Source organism: Cladophialophora psammophila (assembly GCF_000585535.1).
Source record: "Cladophialophora psammophila CBS 110553 chromosome Unknown aczJe-supercont1.1, whole genome shotgun sequence".
Lineage (NCBI taxonomy): Eukaryota > Fungi > Ascomycota > Eurotiomycetes > Chaetothyriales > Herpotrichiellaceae > Cladophialophora > Cladophialophora psammophila.
Window position 1 is genome coordinate 2848660 of NW_006912922.1, and position 21263 is coordinate 2869922.

The window sequence follows — 21263 nt, forward strand, 5'->3', positions numbered from 1 at the left end:
CGAAACCCTTTCCTGCTGTCAAGGCAACAATCGGTCCATCAAATGAACATATGAATCTATTTTTCTACGTGGCCAACTTGTCTCTTAACCCGTAGTTCGCCATTGATTCCTAAAGCTGTTCAAACTAGCTATAAGACTCAAAAGGGAAACTATACCTGCATTCATGCCCCGAATGCCCTTAGGGTAAAAACTGCTGTGGACGGCAACAGGCAACCAGCACGCAGCGACCATAAGTTCATTCCACCACTTTCGATTGAAATCTGCCTGCTCCTGAGCCGTCTTCCTTCCACGCTTCTTCTTTTCGATCTCGGCCTCACGCCACAGCCGGAAGAAATCGCTTACCACGCCTACACACCAGGCGCGGCAACTCCACGCTATCCATTTGGCCATCCCACCTCTTTTTTCGATCATGGACGAAGGTAATATCCCTTTTCCCTGTAAGTGGCAGATATTCTCGATGGCTTGAAATACAATGTAGGCATTGCATTGAAGAAGTACCAGGCGATGAAGAATGGGGTCCATCTCCCTGAGGGTTTTCCTTGATGTCAGGAACTTGAGCCTGACATACAGGGGAATAAGACCTGTAAGGCGCTGAGTCTTACGCCAATCCGAAATAAGCGAGCTGAGAGGTGTGAGAATTGACGAGATTGAAAGCGCTTTAGTGAGCACACTGGGCGACCGCTTCGATCGTGTGCGCCATAGAAATCGATAAACGAGGTCGGATTGCGTTGACGATCGTACAGAGAGATACGTCGCAAGATTGGCCGAGAAATTGATGGTTGCGAGAACTGCGCCTAGACCAGCAGTGGTTTGAATCAATCTGTCTCTTGTGAGCCCGCAGTTCTCTCGACCTTGCCTTCAACACCCATCCAGCACGAGAAGCGGACCTACTTGCTCATGCGGACGACAATCTGGTCGTGTTTGGGGATTGTTTCTTTGGATTGACTGGGAAGGTCGCCCGGCTTAACTGAATAATCCTCGTTCTTTTCCGTCTTCTGAACATTTGAATGACTTGACCGAGCAGAATCGGCGCCTGCCATGTGTGCTCTTGGTAAGAGACCTTGAATTCGCGCAAACGAGACCGCAATAGTCAGCCAGAAGAAGCTTTTGAAATGAACCTCTAGTGCAGATCTATCGTATTACTCATTGGGATCGGATTCTGGCGATTCGGCTTTCGGTAAATAGTCATCTTCTAACCGAGGCGCAGAATTCAGAGATCAGGGGTCCAGCTTCGACTGACTTGCGGAATTGGAACTTGCCCAATATGCTTAGGCCTCTTGTACGACGGTAGTACAAGTACTTGGTACACGTACATCTGAGGTGGGGAATGTGGTCTGGCCATCGCAACCAATTGGCAGCGTGAATATCACGCTTGAAACCTGGACAGGACGCCCTGCCTGGAGTTGGGTGAGAGTCAGCCGGCACTTGTTGTCCGCCTCCACGGACCCAGGATCCCTCCAAAGCTCCCTGCTTCTTCGCTTACGCAGAGTCCCATTTCCACCCCACACCCATACCTCGGACATGCAGTCTCATCTCCAGCAAGCAGCCAAAGGAAATCACATGCCCCAGCCCGCTAGACCTTACCGCGCCCACAGGATTTCGTGCGTCAATTACGGCTTTTGTGTCTGCTTCTCGTCCTGGAGAAAGCATCCACGGCGACTTAGAACTTCCAGTGAGATTCAAGCTAGAGCAAGTTGAACCTTTTCCGAAGTTTCGGTAATGAACAATAGCGGGGAAAGGCTCATTCGTGGGCTCGACAAACGAGTTGGACGGGGCTCCAGAGCTTTTGTAAATTCCCTGCTCCAAGATATTGAACTGCTTGAGAACCGGCTGAGAGAGTCTGGCCAGGAACCGCCCGAGCCACAGAATCCCCTACTGAAAGGGCGACCGCTACAGTTTTCTCGAAATTGTCGCGATGTAGACAAATCCCAATCGAATGGATCAGTAAGCGGGCACAACGCGTACCTAGACACGCCAAATGGAGTGCCATCAAAGTCCAACTCAGGGTTGACAGCGTTCAGGCTCGGACAGAACACACTTCTCAACCATGACAGCCCAAACACATCAGACAGTCAGGTCCAATTCCAGATCAACAACGCCGCCGCTCTCACCCAGACTCTTTCTGAACCCGCCATAGTACACAGTATCCAGACAGACTCAAGCTCCTTATCATTGGAAGCACGCCAACGTGCATTAGCATTGCGACATTCCCTCTTCAGCCCATGTCAGATTGTTTTTGACAGGCCCAGTGGCAGAGTTCAATATTTCTGTCCGAGTAATTGTTTCAAGCGCTATTTCAACGAGCATGTTCGACCAGGATCGGGAGTCTCTAAAAGTCAGCGGCTAGAAAGGCACGCTTACCGTATCCTCGCAGACGTGCCAGCACATATCCAAGACTACTTGATGGGACTTTTCTAGACTTGCTACAATGAGACGTTTCACATCCTAGACCGAAAAGCATTTTACGAAGACCTTGAAACCGGTGCGTCAGGGACATACTCTGGCTTTTTACACATCTCGTGCCTAGCCACGGGGTTCTTATTCGCGGACAAGAAGAACCCGGCAATGCGATATATCACGGTTTCTGATAATCTCAGCATTTTCCACCAGGAGATTAAATATATACTCGATGGTGAACTAGAGGACCCTGAAGGCCTCACAACGATCCAAACGATGCTAATATTAAGCGACCTTCAATGTGCACTTGGGATGGATGATGTTGGTGGATTGTATGCAGGTACGTTCTTTCTTCGCGCCACCTGAAGCACCCGCCCCTTGAAAATTGGACCTGAACAGTGAACAGGTATTGCCTGCCGTCTTGCTTTCGATTATGGCCTCAACCTGGAGCACTCACAGCTGGGACTATCACAGACAGAAATACAGTCACGTCGGAGACTGCTCCGTTCCTGTATTCTTTATGACAGAGGTTGGTCATTGTACCTAGGCAGGCCTACGAGTATAAAAAACTCAGACCTTGATATGTCTCAGCTTACAGACATGTTCTCGCGTTTGGGAGGCTTCTGTGACTTAGACAAGCCTCAGACATCGGCCGGCTCAGATGCAGATATTGACGAAGTTGAAAACTTGGTGTACGACGCCATGCTTCAACTTCTAGAGATTGCCAGCAAAGTTCAAGAGAAAACCCATTCAGACATCCTCCCCGGATCGGAATCCCATGAGCACTTATTGCTTGAGGTCGCTGCACTGGGGAACAATTTAAGTTCCTGGTCTGCGAGGCTTCCTCCACTGCTTCGTTGGAGTCCTGAAAATGCTAAGAGGGCACCGTCACTCTACTTCGTAATGCAGTAAGTGTTCTTCCCATTCGCAGTCAAACCTTCTCCGACGCGAGCCCGAGGGGTACTCTCTGTTTAACACAATATTGTAAAGCATGAATGAGCTAACTCCAGGGCAAATTAGTCAACAATTTCATACAACCCAAGCCTTATTGCACGGACCATATGGACAATATGGAGAAGCGCTTCAGGGTCAATATAGCGCCTCTAGTGTTGAACAGCCGAATGAAGCATACTCCTTCGTACCTTTGGCTCGATCAATTGCGTTCAAACATGCATTGAAGGTTGCGCAGATATTCGCATTTCATCGGACGAGATTTGGCCAGAGCCAGTTTGGCCTGTTTTCGCTCACACATGCTGCTACAGCAAGTCTTGTTCTGATTGCAAATGCATCACTTGGTGAGAATTCTAGCGAGCGACTTCTCACCTTGCAGCGGATTCGGACCCTACTAGAAGAACTGAAACAGATGTCTCTGGTCTATCAACCGGCCAAAATGATGACCGCCGTGATGGAACACTACATGGAGAACACTGGTGTGGATTTCAACAGTCTACCAATCTCGGATTCGAGCTCAACACCGTTTACAGAGTCTAGTAACGGTGTATCCGCTCGACGGCCTAGTGAGCATGATCAAGAAACTGCAAGTCAATGCAACAAGAAGAGACACATCTCAAACCGGGGATCTTCAACTCTGACTACTCCATCGTCTGCGAATGCCGCCGTTGTATTCCATCCGCCTAGCAGACCCGAAATTTCTGCCTCACACGCACGAAGCGAAGCTGAAGTTGAGGACTTCGAAATCCTGGGTAATGACACGGCTGGAAACCATGCACATATTGCCGATGAAGAGAGCTGCAATGCTTTGAAATCCACCACTCTTCACGTGTCAGATAATGCGATAGAGACCTTTTTATGGACAGAAGTTTCTATCGAGCCGCCATTAGGCGATGGGGGTGCTCAAATACCGGGTTTAGCAGAATTTTCGCCCTCGTTTCTATTGCGCGAAAGTTCCGACGACGGTACAAGACTTCAAAGTTTGGGAAATGATTTTGGGGATGTCTTCCTCGGATATCAAGGAGAAAACTTCGAGAACACCACCTGGTAGCCGGACAATGGCTGAATTTACCGCAGTATTGATTTCAAGTATATTCAGATTCTCGGCCTTTTAGCATATCTTCAATAAGCCAAACATCCTTTTCGATCCCTACGGTTCTCATCTTCGAGGGACTTCAAATTCTGTTCCGGTTGGGTGATGAAAACCTACCTTCAAAGTGCAACCGCATGGCATTGACGCCGGTTAAATCGCGCCGAGGATTCCCAACCGTACCATCTTGAAGGCTACGACCGTAGAATGTCAGAGTATAGGAAGGAAGAAGCACAACTCCTTTCTAATCACCACTTGATGGTCGGATATCTCTTTATTCCGCACAATTTCCGCGAATTATCGGTCCCACCGTCCGGCAAACGAAGCCCACCTACAATCCGCGAGTGGCGGCCTTTCGGACCCTTTACCTACGAAGCCTACTCAGTCGTAGCCGCGCCACCAGCACCTAGCCATAGCTTGCGTCGTCGCCATCAGCACGCAATGCAGTGCTCGGTTGCACAAAGTTATATGATCTAGTCCACTGTAGTGTATGGCAATTGTTTGCACTGGCCAAATAGCATCCATTTTCAACAACTGCAGCATCATGGCAGTTTCAACGACACAAGTCCAAGAACATCGGGCACTCACGCACCATATCAACAACTATGGCTGGTTCGCCGATATGTACGCATGGGACGACATCGCAAATTGCCTCACAGAAGACTGTACCTTTGACTTCAAAGTCACGACAGATCTCGAAGGCCAGGGTTTGTAGCAGTTACTCCAGCACGAGTCGCCATTGCACGGACACCGGATCGCTAACCCTTTGTTTTCAATTACAGCCCCGATGTACCTCAACTCCGGCACAATAAAAGGGCGATCAAACACGGCCAAGGCACTGGCCGCTATTACGGAGAGGTTCCAACGCACACAACATAACATTTTGAACATGGACTTTGATATTGAACCTTCTAACGCGACTGCCACTGGCAGAGCGAACATATTCTGGGCTGGAGTCACAGAGCAGAACGGTCGCTATGTCACCGTGCAGACTGGCTGCAGGTACACATGGAAATTTAAGAAGAGTGTCGACAAGGGTCGTTGGGAGACAGACTATACGCAGGTGGAGCTTATCTGGGTGTCCTCGGCCCCAGTCGAAGGATTCAAGCTCGTCAATATGCTCTAGCCAGAAGTTGTGAAATAAGCATACTCCACGGTAGTTTTTGGTGGAATGGCAACGCAGTTCATTGAGCAGTTTAATGCCATCTTATAGATCTGTCTAGCCAGATGTTGGAGATAGAAGCAATGCCAATACTAGTTGAGGGAACTGACGTTGTGAGCGTCGCAAAGCGCGGAAAATGATGAAAAAAACCGATAGGTCCGGCCGATGAGCATCCCAACGCGTTTGTGTTGGAATCTATTGGTTTAGGAGAACTAAATCATATATGCAAGTTACGAAACGGACGAAACAGCCCGATGAATAATTCAGCGCTCATGCCAGGCAGGCGATGGGCGCGTTTAATATCATGCGTCCGAAAAGAGTAATTTCACAGAGTACTTAACCATATTAGGCTGAGCACGATTCTGTCGGAGGCCCTTCAATATTCTCACTACCCGCTAAGGGTCGCCTCCTAGTTTGTATTGAACAATGCAATTAATCATGAGAAGCGAGTTCCGCATCATACAAGTAAGCCGTAGATGCGAAAGAAGACAAATATATTGTTTGTTGTTTTTTATGTTATGGAATAGGAACTTGCACGCTATCCTCGAGCTGCAGCATTGCCGGCAAGCTAGGCTGGCCATCCAAGTTCGAAACAGGCTCCGCCCCGAGCCACTAAAACAGTACGGCCATCCTTCCTGTAGACTTTTGCGCCCTCATTTTTGTAATCATATCAGGTACGTCCTCCAACTTGTGGAAGCTGACAACGTTCGGTTGGATGTTGTGCTGCGCGGTGAATTCAATGGCGCGTGACATGCGTTGTGGAATACCGGTGCAATCGCCTTTGAGCCGATAAAGGCCGGTGATGATCTCGGTCAAATTCACCTGGAATGTCTTCGCCGGTAAACCCACAGCCATCAGAAGACCGCCTATTCGGAGTGCAATTTTTGCGTTCTCGTACGCTGCTATCGAAGCGCTATAGACTGCCGCGGCGTGCGCACCGCCTCCGGTGGCCTTCCTGATTTCGTCCAAGTAGTTCGAGTTCGTTGCAGAATTAAACGTCAGATCGGCACCAACTCTCTTACTCTCGGCAAGAGTTTCGTCGTTAATGTCCAGCCCGATCACCTTGATGCCCATGGCTTTTGCGTATTGTACGGCAGCCTGGCCCAAGCCTCCGCAGCCGACAACTACAAGCCATTCCCCTGGGTTCAGCCCGCATGACTCAACAGTATGGAACGCTACGAGGGTTAAAGAACTGTCCCGATCACGGTAGGAGATTACTTGCCTGCAATGCCACCACAGAATAGAGGGGAAGCTGTTTCGATCTTAATTGCCTCCGGCAGAACTATTGCATTGCGGTAGTCAACAACGGCATATTCGGCGAAAAATCCGTCAGAACCCTCGGTCATCCCTTGAATGCGTGGCGCGCCTTTGGTGCAATAGAGGTTGTAGACCTTGCACGCTTCACATTCAACTAAGACTCCTTTAGCAAAGGGAAAAGCTCAGGAGGGACGGTTAAGCCACACAATGCATACGTACAACAGCATCCTGTGATGTACAAGAAACCAACCCGATCTCCAGGCCTGAACCCGGTCACTTTGGAACCTAGTTTCTCCACAATTCCGGCGCCTTCGTGGCCCAGAGTGATGGGCTTCACGCTGCTCGGCGTCGGCGTCCAACCCTCGATGGCCATGATATCTGAGTGACATAGCGAGGCGGACTTGATCTTGACCAATATATCTGTGCCTTCTGGCTCCGGGATGGGAACCTCGTTTACTTGGATTTTCCCCGTATTCTGGCGGGAAGGTCTTGTTAGCTCTGAGATTGTTGTATACCTGGACCGACAAGCCTTACACGATGAAACTGTGCAGCGCGCATTGTGGCCAAGCTCCCAATATTGACTCGTTTGATTCACTTGTTGTCACGACTGTGCAACTCTCATTTGCAAAGAGGATATGAGAAATGGCAGGTGTCTATCAAGGTCTCGCATCTTTGGATGAACGACATTATAACACGAATAGAACTTGCTGCCGAAGCTGGAACTCTGAATGCTTGCAATGGCCTTGTTCGCAAAAACCAGGTGGCTCTGTTGCCCCATCAGCAAAAGGCCCGAAATGGGCGTAACCTTTCGTGCGAAATCAGAATCACCTTTAACGCTCGGCGATTGACAGGCTATGCACTCATGACAATTAAGAAACATTTTCCGCTGCGGCTATTGCTGCGTCCGCGGTATCAACAGACACGAAGTAGGCAAGGTAGGCCTGGGCGAATGACGCTCGCAAGAGGCTGTATTATTATTATGCTGCTGGTCGAACTGATGACCTATACGGCTCTCTTTGGGCGGAACCTAAAATCCCCGGCATGCTACTCGGACTTGCATAAAGCTTTCCGCTCGACCAATCCGCAGCCGACATGTCCCAACGAGGTTGTTGTTCCAATGGTCAAGCCATTTCTGACAATGAAATCCACAAAATGATAATCCCCTCTTCGAGAAAAGGGGGGAAATTTTACTTCACTCAGTGAGCCTGGTATCCAAAGCTTCAGTGATACTCCTGAAAGAGCACACACACCATGTCGAGCCTCAAGTATACTTGGCTCTCTGAAGCGGATCCTGTTTGGATCCCTTTAAAGCAAGCATGCGACGAACAATTTGACGGGTTCTACGCTTTACCAATAGAAAAACAGCACGAGACTTGGGTGAATTATCCCCATCCTGTCCCGGAGGGTACGCCAATGGACTTGGAAGTATCCTTTGAACAGGTCCCGGTGAGAGATGGAGCGAAAGTGGGGATCAAGATCTACCGGAACACCGAAAAGCTGAAGGCGATGGGCAAAGTCAAAGCACCCCTTGTCCTAGTAGCTCATGGAGGTGGTTGGGTTCTTGGAAACCATGATGTCGAGGAAGGCGTTTGTCGTTGGATTGCAAAGGAGACCGGCGCAGTCGTTGTAGATGTCGATTACAGACTGTGAGTTCGGTTATTCGAGGCGCTTTTAGTTAACGTTGGGGAGCCACATATTGATAAGCTGACAGGGCTCCCGCATATCGATTTCCGTACGCAATTAACGACTTCTACGATGGGTTTAAATGGGTAAGCAAGAAACACACCTCTCCAATGTTGGCCAGTCCTAATCGATAGTACCACTTGATTGCGACAGTGCAAGGACAATGCAACTACTCTCGGAATCGATCCTTCGCTTATTGTGTCTAATGGCAGCTCTGCTGGAGCCAACCTGGCTGCTGTTCTTCCGATAATGGCAAAAGATCACAATGAGGAAGGGATCGTTGGCCAAGTACTGAATGGCCCAGTTGTGTGTCATCCGAGATTCTTTCCAAAGGATAAATACGAATACACAAGTTGGGAACAGAACAAAAAAGCCTCTATCCTTGGTAAAGACCATATGCTACGATGCTGGGATACCTACTACCCTAATACGGGCCCTGATGTCTACGCAAACCCATTCTTGGTTGAAACAATGGAAGGTCTGCCTCCTGCTTGTGAGTTTTTTCTATCATTTTCATTCTTTCAAACACCCGATGCTTCCTTGAGAATGTGCCTCTACTGAGACGGAGAGTGCAGTAATACAGATAACCGGTATGGACCCTCTTAGAGACGAGGCATTTGCCTACGCAGACAGATTGAAGGAAGCTGGGTACGTAACATGATGCAAACTCTGACGATACTTTCTCTCCAAATTAGGTATCGAGACAGCCTAAACGGAAAGAGTTGCTGACTGCTTTATAGCGTTCCAGTTGAGGTTGCAACCTACCCTGGGCTACCTCATGGCTTCTACACCTTCCCGCAACTCGAGGCATCAACGCGATATTTCAAGAAGGCTGCATCGTGGATTAAAGAACTTCTGGCCAAGAAAGGATGGGAGTCATAGGAGAAAGGGTCTTCGCTGGTAGTCTAACTTTCGAGACATGGATTCTTGAAAACTGCTTTCGTGGTCTTGTTTATTCTCGGCATCCAGAAATGCTGCACTCGAAACAGGTGGAGGGTATCGAGAGATACGGGACTGTGAGGTTGTCAGCTCTGGCCAATCCGTTGACAACATATCACACCCATCTCCTTTGTGTTACGTAGGAGCAGGCCAATCCCCGCAGTCACACGACGGGCGCGGGATGCGGCTGTGAAATGAAGTGTAAAAGTGTATTGGACTATTCTCAATCTATCTGGTCGGGGAGGCTGCTTTTATAGCCATAATTACTAGCGTCTTGGCGTATTTCACACGGCTATCGTTTTCCGACAGGCGGCCCAAGAGACTTTCTCGCTTGCCCAATTCCAAGCAGTAGGTAGACGACCAAACCCCTCACTCCACATTTTTCGAACGTCAGACTCAAACAAAGGCATTTATAGAGTCAAAGTGCCTTTATGCTCGATCACCAAAGTCCCTCGCGCTTCAAAATATCATGAACTCCACGAAAGGACCATCTTCGCGGCTGGCACCTGGACGAACTCGCGCATCGGTGGCATGCACAGGTTGCCGACACAAGAGGAAAAAGGTACGAGGGAGGCCCGACTTCGCCCGGACGCAGCAGCCTAATGAGAGCAGTGTGTAATCGAGATTGGCGAGAAGTCGTGCAATCACTGTAAAGATAGCGGACTAACGTGTGTGTTCCGGAACGATGATGAGCGAAGGAGGTACGCAGTCAGTCCCAGCAAAATGGCATCGTCCAATTCCTGCTTTGCAATGAGACCTCGCATGGCGCTGCGCTGAGAAAATACAGGCCTAGATCTCGGGTTTTCGTGCATTCTTTGCTCGAGCACATTGAACTTCTAGAAAGTCGTTTGAAGGAGGTAGACGGCGAATTACCACAGCAACCACAGCAACCTGATACCCAAGAGCAAATGCAGCAAACGAAAGATGGGGAGGGTGTTGCTCGACCACACTCAAGATCCTGGGCTGATCACGGTGCCAGCGATTGCTTCGACCTATCGCACCTTGAACCCGAGGATGGTGGCCTCCAGCAAGGCCCGGCCTTATCTAGTCTAAGTGACACGGAACGGCAGGATCAGACTCCTACATCAAATGCTACGTCAGGAGAGGATGGGCTTTTCCTTCATTCAGACCCTATTAATCTGGGGCAACCCCTTCAAACCCGCGAGAATCCTGTATGTTCATTTCTATTCGACTCGGCACAGCTGAAATACGACAGCACTACTGGGCAATTACGATATTTTACTCCCCTTGTAGGATACCAACTCTACGCAGACCAACTTGCGGGCCCTCACAGAAACTCTGCAGGATCATGGCATTTACAGAGGCGACTACATCATATGATCAAGGACCTAAATGCGGAGGCTTACGATCACCTAATGACCTGTTTCTGGACGCACTACAATAATGCCTTGCAGATTGTTGACCAAGCAACGTTCCAACAGGACAGAGATGGGGACAAACTTCATTATTCAGGATTTCTACACGTGTGCTGCCTGGCAATGGGCTTCAGATATGCTGATAGGTCTAGACCAGATATCAAAGCACTCGACAGGGGAAACAGGCACAGTACTTTCCACGAAAGTGCGCGATATATGGTGGAGACCGAGTTGGAAAATCCCCGGGGCTTGACCACAGTGCAAGGGCTTCTCATTTTGAGCGACTTGGAGTGCGCTGTCGGCAGAGATCGATCAGGTTGGATGTATGCTGGTATGTATCACATCGATATTTACTGCTGCTATCTTGACGTCGCCCCCGTTATTGCCACATCGCCACGCTGCATCATACTAACTCTAAGAACAGGTGTCGCCTGTCGATTCGCGTTTGACATGGGTTTGACGATAGACCACTCTAAGTCAACCTTGCCTCAGCAGGAGATTCGATCTCGACAGCGTCTCTTGCGAGCCTGCGTTTTCTACGACAGAATTTGGGCCATATTTTCTGGACACCCTACTGTAATCAAAAGATCTGACCTGTGTATGGCCGAATTCAGTCCTGCATATTCCACATTGATAAGCTCCATCTCCGAATCTTCGACACGGTTAGCCGAAAGCCCAACGGAAACAGAAGCCTGGGAAGCTCTCTTGGGTGTGATGGAATTGGCCATCAAAGTGTCCAGTTACGCCGGCAATGCAGCCCCAACAGCAGGATCTGACGATGGCACCACCAAGTTCATGGAAGCTGCGGCTCTGCACGGCGAGCTCGAATCATGGCAGAGGAAGCTCCCGCATCAACTGAAGTGGAACTCGGAAAACATGCAGAATTCACCTGCCATGTTCTTTTTCATACAGTAAGGGTCCCATCTTGCTGTTCATTTCTGAATCACGCGAGTGTCTCTTCAGCATTAACTGATGAAGCGAACGATCAGTCAACTTTTTCACAGCACCCTCATACAACTGCATCGCTCACTAGTCGAAAATCAGAAGCCTCAATTATACGAAGGCGCAGAGCAGATCCCGGCATTTGAGACGACGTCGCCATTTCAAACACTCTCGAAGGGCATCTGCCTGGAAAATGCAACGACCATCGTCCGAATCATGGATGCATATTGCACGCGATTTGGCATGCAATCTGTGAGTGTCTTTAGTCCCCAGCCCGTCAGTGTAGCTTTAACTGCTCTCCTTGCAAACTTGTCCGAGCTGGGATATTCTCCGCAAACGGCAACAATACTCCAGCATGTTCACACACTATCCAAGGTCCTTCAAAAATGGTCCCTAAGCTACCAAACAGCACAGAATATGTGCACGGTTCTGGATCACATCTTGCCCCAGACCAGGAGGGACGTCTCCAATAGGACCGAGTTGGGTTATTGCGATGGAAGTCTCCAGGGGTTGCCACAGCAGTCGTCTTTGCAGCCCCCACCACAAAGGGGCTTGGAAGAAGTGACGTGCCTGGAGCAATGGCCGCCTTTTCAGGGCAACAGCATAATTGCAACTAAGGATGCTATTACGGTTGCTCGCTTTGATATCTCTAGACCTACGGCAAATAGGGACCTTCATGGTGACATGTCAATATGAGCATGAGCTTCCCTGCTAACAACGTGTACCGATGTCGGTCAAGGCAACATTATACATCACACAGACGCAAAATTCCCCGTTTCAAGCAGCTCCTGTCAAGTTCCGTTGTTTCAATCGAAAGATGCGGTAGAGCCGTAGACATCGATCGGTAGATCCAATGAGCGAGATACAGGGCGGAGAACCCGAGATTTTGCGAGCTTTGTTGACGCTGATCCTGTACAAGCATAATTTGGTGTTATCATTGGGACCGAAGACACTTTATAGAATGTATTCTGCTCCAATAACTGCTATGCTCATATATTCTGCTCAATCTGGCGGTCCCAACAGGATTCTTCTTGTGACTACTGTAATAGAGCACTTCAGGGTTCGGCGTGCACGTGTAACAACGCACAGAGGCCTGTCCAGTAGATTGGGAATCGAGAACGCGTTTCTGGTTGATACTGACAAGACAACACCACCACCAACACCACCCAGAGGGGCAGCGGCTAGGGCTACGAACACCTAGCACAGCGGCAGCATCGAGGAATAGGACAGGACTGATAAAACACTTGAGAATAGAGGTAGACGGCACCAAAAGCCATAGAATTCATGATACTCTGCTCAAACTAATGAATGGCACACTGCCAGCACTGTAAACTGTTCTGCACCCCCCTCTCTGCCAGCCCATTTAGGTTTGACATGTGACTAGACAACTTTTCCTCCCTGCCACCGCTCTACCAGCCCAGCACAGCCCATCACAGCACAGCCACCTCGCCTTGTTACACTACATCCAGGGACCATTCACTAGGCACCTGGCTGTCTCACATAGTAGCCTAGATCGCCACCCTGTTCCTCTCGCCTCGTCTTGCCATTGCCGAAATATGAAAAGCGATTATGCGTGGTGTACTTCATGTCCCAGTCCTCCCATCGAGGCTCCGCCATCGCCTCGAGGAAATGCAGCGCGCTTCCCGGCCAAGGTCCCCAGACCTTACCGTCGACTTGACCGTTCTTGTACCATGATCGACAACCACTTGTCCAGACCAAATCTTTCATCAAGGAATCTTTATATTCTTGAAAGTCGTCAACAGCCTCTTGCTTCGGCGAAACAGATTTGATTCCTTGTCGCTGCATCTTGGCAACTAGCTCAAAGATGTAGGACATGGTCCGCTCGAGACATGGGACAAAGGTGCCATTTGCGAGTGGACAGTTCGGGCCAGTGGCAACTGATAATAGAGATGGTCAGAAAACCTTCACGAACTACAGGTTACTCTGGACACCAATACTCACAGAAAAAGTTCGGAAAGCCAGCCGCTCCGACCGAGAGGTAGGACTTGGGCTCATCTTTCCAAACCTCTCGCAAATCTTGCTGCTCTCCAACAACAGCGAAAGCAGGACGAAACGACGTATCAAATCCTGTAGCGCAAACGATGGCGTCAATATCTGTATACTGTCTTCCATCCTCCATCTCGAACCCATCCGGCGTGATCTTTAAAATATGCCCTGTTTCTATCGTCACATTATCGGCAGCGAGGGACTCGAGATAATTGTGTCCTGGGGTAACCCTAATCAGGTGTTGAGCAACAGGGTAGCAACGTGAAGCGACCTATGACCATTTTCTTACCTTCGACATCCCACAGAAAAGTTCGGGACAAGCTTGTCAGCAAGATATGCTTTCTTTCCAAGTCTCTGTTTCATGTTGTTCCGGAAATGTTGCATCGCGTCCTTCTGCATCTGCGATTCTTTGTAAAATAGGTCAAAGACCTGATTCATGGTGGTCTCGACTCGTTTCCGATACTCCACAAACCCTTTCGGATCGCTTGCCCATGCAGATTTCTGTTCTTCAGTGAAGAGTTGCTCACGACCCTCTGGAGCAAACTCTTGGCCAAACTCCGGCGTTATCCAGGTGGGAGATCTGTTGAATGACACCAGATGGCAGGCAACTTGGATTGAGAGAGTTAGCCTGAGAGTCGACGACAAACTCTTCGCACGTGGATCAAAATGCATACCAGATCGCAGGATTGGCACAATTTGAATCGCCGATGAACCATTTCCAATGACTGCAACCTTCTTCCCTGTGAAATCAAACGAGTCGTCCCACCTGGCGGAATGGACCTTGTGACCCTTGTAGGTGTCAAGCCCGCGAATATCAGGCCATCTCCATTTACTGCGCCATTTTTGTTAAACCTATCTTCAGCGCGTCTCTCACACAGAAGCTTTACTCACTTGAGAAATCCAGTTGCATTAATAACAACTTCAGCACGGTCAGTGAACGTCCGCGCCTGGGAAAGGTCCTCCACTCCGAGCTCCCAAATGCCTTGCTTCTTATCCCAGACAGCGCCCACAACGCGGTGATTCTTCCGCAAGTACTCATACACCCCGTATGCTCTGGCGCGTCCTTGATAATATTCGCAAATCTCCGGAGCCGTCACATACGCCCGAGACCAGTTCGGATTCCCTTCCCATGAGAATGTATATCCGTGTGCCGGTACGTCACAGGCACATCTAGCACCTGCCGTGTCAGCATCCCGATCATTGCTTCTATCGTCGTTTCTGGCGAGCCTTACCCTGGATACCTATTTTCTAACCAAGTCCCACCCACATCAGCATTCTTTTCATATATCGTCAGACTCACGGGGAGCCCCTCGAAGCGTTCTCTAAACAGCTTGACAGCAGCGATACCTGCTATGCCTGCCCCTATAATGATGATCCGCAGACGCCGGGGCTGACCGAGGACATGTTTTGGGTATTGGAATTCATTAGGTACGACGTGATTGCCATTCACTTCGGCCGATACAGCTGGAACTTCAGAGACATAGTCAAGTGCGGTGCCCTGCGAGATTGCCATATTCGAAGTCGCGATAGAGATGTCAATGCAACACAACTCACCTCCGTGGAAGATATCGGGCTACCAGGTGATATCAACACTTCTAGACTGTCCTCCTGGGCTGTCACGCCTGGTTAGGCTCTATAGAAGTGGATAATTTAGCTATGTCGGAATCTTTCGGCGGTATGCCGACTCGTTAGTCACGTAGCGAAAATGCATCTCCGCGACTACTACTAAGAAGGACAGGGAGTCTGATAGCCAAGCGGCACAAAATGTCTTCAGTACATGAGATGGAAAATTCCCTGATTGGGTATATATCGCCAATACGAGACTTATTCTATGAAACCCCACCCTAGTAGCGATCCTTCAATCCTTTGAGGGTTGTAATAGCATTTCAACGTATTTTACGGGTCGCTTGAACTCACTGAAAGGGCGGAACAAAGTGGAATTGAATATTGCCATTAGGATTTTTGTTATATTGGTCTGGACTCAGTGCGATTAACGGGAGAACTATATCCCATTCTTAACTTGGTTTTCGGAAATCTTCGAGGTCATCCGATCTTGAATGTCGGAAATGGCTATCATTGGGCGAGGCAGTACAGCAGCAGACAACAAGTTTACAAATTGTTGGTATCCAAGTTTGGATTATTCCAGAAAAAAACCTGATAGTACGCGACGACTTTTCAAATTTCAGACCAGAATAGATTAAGCAGTGCGATATCCGAATGGCGTCTGTGGAGGGTAGAGTAGTGAGTGAAAATCATCCTGGGTCGGCCCCGAGAGCAAATCGTGGGTTAACTGCTAACGTTATCCAGGTTGCGTTGACTGGCGGTGCCAGCGGCATCGGTTTGGAGGCTGCTAAGCTCCTGTCTGAGAGGGGAGCCATCCTCTCCATCGCAGACGTCAACCAGCAGGGCCTGGACGATGCTCTCAAGGCGATTAAAGGAAACAAGCATATCGCGACGGCCGTGGATGTCCGCGATGGTGCTCAAGTCAAGGACTGGATTGGGAAAACAGTGCAGCAATTTGGCAGACTGGACAGCGGGGTAAACCTCGCAGGTGTTGCGCGCATGCAGGCCCCCATCACAGAAGGGACCGACGATGACTGGGACTTTATGATGGGTGTCAACGGCAAAGGCGTCTTTCACTGTATGAGGGAGCAGTTGAAGCATATGAAGAATGGAGGAAGTATCGTGAGTCTCTCAACGGCCCCTTTCCTCCCACAGAAAAACAAGATTTGCTTCAATGAGTATTTGATTTCAAAAGTGCTGGCGGGTTCTAAACTTCTTCCAGGTCAATGCTGCAAGCATCCAGGGCATGGTAGGTTGCGCGAACACGTCCATTTACGCCGCCAGTAAATCTGTGGTCATTTCCCTTACAAAATCCGTGGCAAGAGAGGTGGGCCCACGCAATATCCGAGTTAATTGCATTGCTCCAGGTAGGCGAGTTCCATCCTTGTTTCTATTCTTGGGCTCAGTTTTCAGGGGCGTCTATAAATTGCCCTGGCGCAAACTCCTGCATTCGTTGGTGGTGCTGACGCAGACACCAAATATGCAACAGGCGTTGTCAAGACTCCTTTACTGGACCCTTTTGAGAAAGGTGGCCAAAAAGTGCCGACGACTATGCAGTGTTTTGACAGGCAGGCTCACCCCATAGAGATCGCAAGAGTCATCGCTTTCCTCGTGAGCGACGAGGCGTCTTATATCACCGGCAGCAATTACCCTGTAGATGGCGGCACGACGGCTTGAGTTTGAGAGAGGCAGAGGGCTCTCATTGATTTGACATATGTATAGACATCTCAAGAAAGCGCTTAGGCAACAGATATGGCTTGAAGCGGCAGTAACAGAATACCACACCTTCAACTTGGGATATTTGTGAGACTTGTTAGACAGTGATACTGTGCTCACTGGTTCTTATGGCATGCTAGCCTCACATGTTAGAAGATTCCCATGGAGGACACCACTGCTTACTCCTGCTTTTTAACACATCTCGATCAATCACTCGTGGAGAGTGAGGAATGTAAGACAATTTTCCTGCAGAGTGGCAGTGAATGGCCTGTGTTGTCAAGGTATAGCTTGAATCATTCGACCTGATGTTTACTGAGCCGTCTACGTTGCCATCGCAGCTTAGTCGCTGGCAATACCTCTCGGCAGTGAATGACGTGCCAAGATGCAGCGTCCACTCGGGAGATTGGTCCTTATTTGGTCCCGGTCGAAAGCCTCTTAAGAGAGCAGGGCATACCGCTCGGGAATCTAGAGCAGCGTAGGGCGTTTTTACTATTGTGAATCAGTATGATCCTCCTATACTGAGACCTAGACTAATAGGCGTTAATGGGAATGGGAATGTCACTATTCCGAACGTACGGAGTACCTACAGATCCAAGAGAAGCATTTAGTGAGTTATTCCAAGCCCAAATGAGTTAGATAAAGAAACCCACCAGTCAGAGGCTTTTCCGCCAGCTCCACATTAATATTTCCGTCTTTTCCGTCACTTCTCAACAAGGCGTAGTAGGAGGGTAAGTCCTGTTTGCACGATGTGGGGCTGCATCAACGCGACTTGCATGTACGCTCCCCACGGGGGTGATCGTGGAGAAGTGCAGATTCTGGACGTTGGAGCGCACATGGTAACCGTCACGCCTTCTTGGCAATCCTGTGAAGTATCTTTGATCGACATGTCCAAGTTGTTTGAAGGAAACTCCACAAAATGTGGGATTCCGAGTACACGATCTCAGACTCTTCTGAACATCTGCAAGCTCCCCTCCTCGCTTCTCACAAATCTATTCCACATCGCAAACGGCAGTTCTCATGAACTTCTTTAACGTAGCTGCCTTGAAAAAGGACTGGATAACAGCCCAAAAGCATATTGAGGCACATAGTCCTGTTTCATTGGCAAGCAGACAATAGGCGGAAACGGCGGACGCGGCTGCCAGGTAGCTTGAACTATCTTGCGGAATGAGAGGCTAGACCACAAAGTTCCCGTTGAGCAGTATGACTGAGGTCCAAATCATACAATGCTCCTCACCTTCGCATAAATCTCATCTGCTCGCCAGACGGTGGTTTACTTTGAGGTCTTTCAGCAGTTGTTACAGGGCCTTGATTTTTTGGGGGCAAAGCCAAAGCTTCAACGCGGATGCTGCCTTTCCTCACCTTTCAGCAGACTCTCCCATCATTAACCGACAAATTCGAACCCTGAAAACATCGGCTTGACATCCTCAGTATGGCTGACAAAAGCCAAGATGTGTCGACGACAGTGGAGTCGCAATCCCATGGGACAATGAACTTTGTGGAGAAGCGAAAACGCCATTTCGGACCAAGGATGATCTTCAGCGTCATCATCATGTGCATGGGGACCCTCACTTACTCCTACGGCGCCGGGGTCATCGCGACCACTATTGGACAGCCGTCCTTCTACGCCTACATGAAGCTTGACAGCGGCTCTCAAACATCTGCGATCATTGGTGCCACTACAGCGCTTTACTATGCCGGCGGTATCTTCGGTGCCTTTTGCGCCAACTTCGTCGCCGACCGCTGGGGACGGAAGGCATCCATCTACACTGGCGCCCTCACTTCGCTTGCTGCGGCCGCGCTCTGCGCCGGCTCCGTTCACATTGCCATGTTCATCGTCTTCCGGTTTATGTACGGCGTCGGAGGCTTCATGCTGTTGATGACCGTCCCTCTGTGGATCACCGAGGTCGTGCCAGCAGAGGTTCGCGGGGCATTCGCTCAGTGCCACGGAGTGTGCACCTCTCTTGGGTACTTCCTCTCCAGCTACGTCGGAGTAGGATTCTATACGAACGGCTCCGTCAAAGGGCTCAATTCTTGGCGAGGTCCTCTGGCGATCGGGGCGCTTCCTCCCATCCTCTTCCTTTGCGGGCTGTGGTGGGTGCCTGAGTCGCCTCGGTTTCTCCTGCTGAAAGAACGCACCGGCAAAGCCTGGGAGATTGTGCGCAAATTCCACACAACGCCAGGGGACGCAGACCACCGCTACGCAGAGATTGAGATGTTTCAAATGAAGAACCAGATCGAGCTGGATCGCACTCTGCCTACATCGTGGCTCTTCATGTTCAAGACACCGTCGATGCGGAGGCGCATGTGCATGACTGTCTTCATCGTTTTCGCGGTCCTGTCGAGCGGTAACCTCTGCGTCGCGACCTATGCTACGGTGATCATGAGCCATTCCGGCTGGGATCCACGGGCGCAACTGAATATCCAAGCTGGAATGATGGCGGCCGTCATGCCCGGCATTTTCGCTGCCATATTCTTCACCGAGAAACTTCGGCGCCCTACCTTGGTCATGATTGGTCTGCTTGGAGAAAACATAGTACTCTCCTGTTATACGGGAGTCGCTGCAAGCTTCAATCTGGCCGACGCCCAACATAAATCCGCTCAAACAGCTTGCGTCGCCCTCCTCTACCTCTTCTCGATGTTTTCGGCAGCCTTCACCGAAGGGCCAATGTCGTACTGGGCCGCCGAGTTCTACCCAACTCACCTGCGCGCCCGAGGTCAAACCATACAGGTAGTGAGTTATGGAGCGTTCAGCATCCTCTGGGGCCAGTCTGGACCAACTGCGATTGCCAACCTTGGCTGGAAGTTCTTCTTGGTGTTCATTTGCATCACAATCGTCACTGCGTATATCATCTACAGGTATTTCCCGGACACCCAGGGCAAGAGCCTGGAAGAGATGGCTCTTTTGTTCGGCGACGATGACCTAGTTGTCGTCCGCCAACGGGACATCCATGTCGATGCAGATCACCATATCGTTGGCACAGTGCACAAGGATAAAGAGGGACAGGCCATCGTGGTGAATTTGGAGGATATCAACGACGCTAAAGAGACTGCGTAGCTGGGCTAGCTAAATCAATTCGCCATTGGGGGAAGAAAGGTAGATTCAAAAGGTTAGAGTGCTACCGATCTTGTAAGGGGATTGTAAAACGATGACAGACTGGGTGGACACCCTGTCAAATACTTGATTTTACAGGGATTCCGCAAGAATTGAAGGGAAGTGTTCTGCAAAATCAGACTCTTGGTGCACTTTTTCTAGTGCATCATCGTCCGCAGTTTATGTTCGACCCGTCGCCCCAACAGGGATTCGACGAAGTAGTACCTCTGCCCCTGCTATCGTCCACTTCCGCAAATAATATGTCCAATATTGGTCGAACGGGTCGGCTGAAGATATCCTCTTGACATTGTTGATTGATCCGCTCAGACCAAAAGCTGTCTCCCCCTTCACGGACGGGCCTTCGTGTTTGCACGGATTATCAATCATTTCCTCCTTTAGTCTGCCTGCCAGTCTCCATGATCCGACACGTCAGTTATAACAAAGCGTCTCAGTCACGCTCTCGGCCCTGAGCTTCCCGGTCAAGATAGGGGGGAAAAAGGAAGGGTGGTTGGTAACCATTCTCTCACACCACTCCTACGGCGCGGGAATACATTATGGACCTCCAATCGATATCCGATCACCTCGAGATCACGCAACGCATGACGCTGTGGTCAGAGATAGTCGACTCCATGTCCCTCGACCGGCTCAGCGAGCTGTTCGTGCCGGACCTCGTCTGGGACTTTGGCGGGGGGACCATCGACCACAGCCTCGCGGCGGTGCGTGCGCGGATGGAAGCGCACTTCAACCCGGACTCGTATTGTGCTGCGACTCGGCATGACCTCTCCAACCACATGATCACGCTGCTCGACGACCGCGACCGCGCCGAGTCAAAAGTCAACGTCTTCGCCGCGCACGCCGGTAGAGGTCCTTACGCCGGACAGGCCCAACTCACATGGCTTACATATGAGGACAAGTGGAGGCGCCTTGGGGGCAAATGGTACATTGAGCATAGGACGTATCGCATTCAGTTCACGCAGGGGCCGGATGATATTGTATATGGCACTGGCAGGGGGACGTGGGCGGAGGGCGACGACCGTCGTAAGGGCGATGCTCATTAGCTTGTCGGTGGCAGCGGATTACGATGTTTAG

At 50.0% G+C, this 21263-nt stretch overlaps 10 protein-coding genes across 10 annotated transcripts; 7 read left to right on the forward strand and 3 right to left on the reverse strand.

Moving 5' to 3' along the window:
* Nucleotides 1-84: 84 nt before the first annotated feature.
* A1O5_00987 (uncharacterized protein) lies at nt 85-1040 on the reverse strand (the record flags this gene model as incomplete). The annotated part of the gene is made up of 2 exons (XM_007741606.1): nt 85-820; nt 892-1040. The coding sequence occupies 2 exons, from the start codon at nt 1038-1040 to the stop codon at nt 85-87; spliced, it is 885 nt and encodes a 294-aa protein (XP_007739796.1).
* Nucleotides 1041-2830: 1790 nt separating this feature from the next.
* A1O5_00988 (uncharacterized protein) lies at nt 2831-4399 on the forward strand (the record flags this gene model as incomplete). The annotated part of the gene is made up of 3 exons (XM_007741607.1): nt 2831-2926; nt 2989-3305; nt 3418-4399. The coding sequence occupies 3 exons, from the start codon at nt 2831-2833 to the stop codon at nt 4397-4399; spliced, it is 1395 nt and encodes a 464-aa protein (XP_007739797.1).
* A 583-nt stretch (nt 4400-4982) lies between these two features.
* On the forward strand, nt 4983-5317 carry A1O5_00989 (uncharacterized protein; the record flags this gene model as incomplete). The annotated part of the gene is made up of 2 exons (XM_007741608.1): nt 4983-5149; nt 5221-5317. The coding sequence occupies 2 exons, from the start codon at nt 4983-4985 to the stop codon at nt 5315-5317; spliced, it is 264 nt and encodes an 87-aa protein (XP_007739798.1).
* An 895-nt stretch (nt 5318-6212) lies between these two features.
* A1O5_00990 (uncharacterized protein) lies at nt 6213-7415 on the reverse strand (the record flags this gene model as incomplete). The annotated part of the gene is made up of 4 exons (XM_007741609.1): nt 6213-6792; nt 6819-7011; nt 7077-7332; nt 7392-7415. 4 exons carry the CDS (start codon nt 7413-7415, stop codon nt 6213-6215), a joined length of 1053 nt encoding a protein of 350 aa, XP_007739799.1.
* A 693-nt stretch (nt 7416-8108) lies between these two features.
* On the forward strand, nt 8109-9422 carry A1O5_00991 (uncharacterized protein; the record flags this gene model as incomplete). The annotated part of the gene is made up of 5 exons (XM_007741610.1): nt 8109-8503; nt 8569-8626; nt 8694-9033; nt 9116-9188; nt 9281-9422. 5 exons carry the CDS (start codon nt 8109-8111, stop codon nt 9420-9422), a joined length of 1008 nt encoding a protein of 335 aa, XP_007739800.1.
* A 965-nt stretch (nt 9423-10387) lies between these two features.
* On the forward strand, nt 10388-12493 carry A1O5_00992 (uncharacterized protein; the record flags this gene model as incomplete). The annotated part of the gene is made up of 3 exons (XM_007741611.1): nt 10388-11186; nt 11280-11766; nt 11845-12493. 3 exons carry the CDS (start codon nt 10388-10390, stop codon nt 12491-12493), a joined length of 1935 nt encoding a protein of 644 aa, XP_007739801.1.
* Nucleotides 12494-13276: 783 nt separating this feature from the next.
* A1O5_00993 (uncharacterized protein) lies at nt 13277-15317 on the reverse strand (the record flags this gene model as incomplete). Its single annotated transcript, XM_007741612.1, has 6 exons — nt 13277-13695; nt 13760-14034; nt 14094-14412; nt 14479-14636; nt 14696-14974; nt 15037-15317. 6 exons carry the CDS (start codon nt 15315-15317, stop codon nt 13277-13279), a joined length of 1731 nt encoding a protein of 576 aa, XP_007739802.1.
* Nucleotides 15318-16021: 704 nt separating this feature from the next.
* On the forward strand, nt 16022-17044 carry A1O5_00994 (uncharacterized protein; the record flags this gene model as incomplete). The annotated part of the gene is made up of 3 exons (XM_007741613.1): nt 16022-16489; nt 16590-16734; nt 16857-17044. The coding sequence occupies 3 exons, from the start codon at nt 16022-16024 to the stop codon at nt 17042-17044; spliced, it is 801 nt and encodes a 266-aa protein (XP_007739803.1).
* Nucleotides 17045-18512: 1468 nt separating this feature from the next.
* A1O5_00995 (uncharacterized protein) lies at nt 18513-20138 on the forward strand (the record flags this gene model as incomplete). Its single annotated transcript, XM_007741614.1, has 1 exon — nt 18513-20138. The coding sequence occupies one exon, from the start codon at nt 18513-18515 to the stop codon at nt 20136-20138; it is 1626 nt and encodes a 541-aa protein (XP_007739804.1).
* A 590-nt stretch (nt 20139-20728) lies between these two features.
* On the forward strand, nt 20729-21232 carry A1O5_00996 (uncharacterized protein; the record flags this gene model as incomplete). The annotated part of the gene is made up of 1 exon (XM_007741615.1): nt 20729-21232. One exon carries the CDS (start codon nt 20729-20731, stop codon nt 21230-21232), a length of 504 nt encoding a protein of 167 aa, XP_007739805.1.
* Nucleotides 21233-21263: the final 31 nt, after the last annotated feature.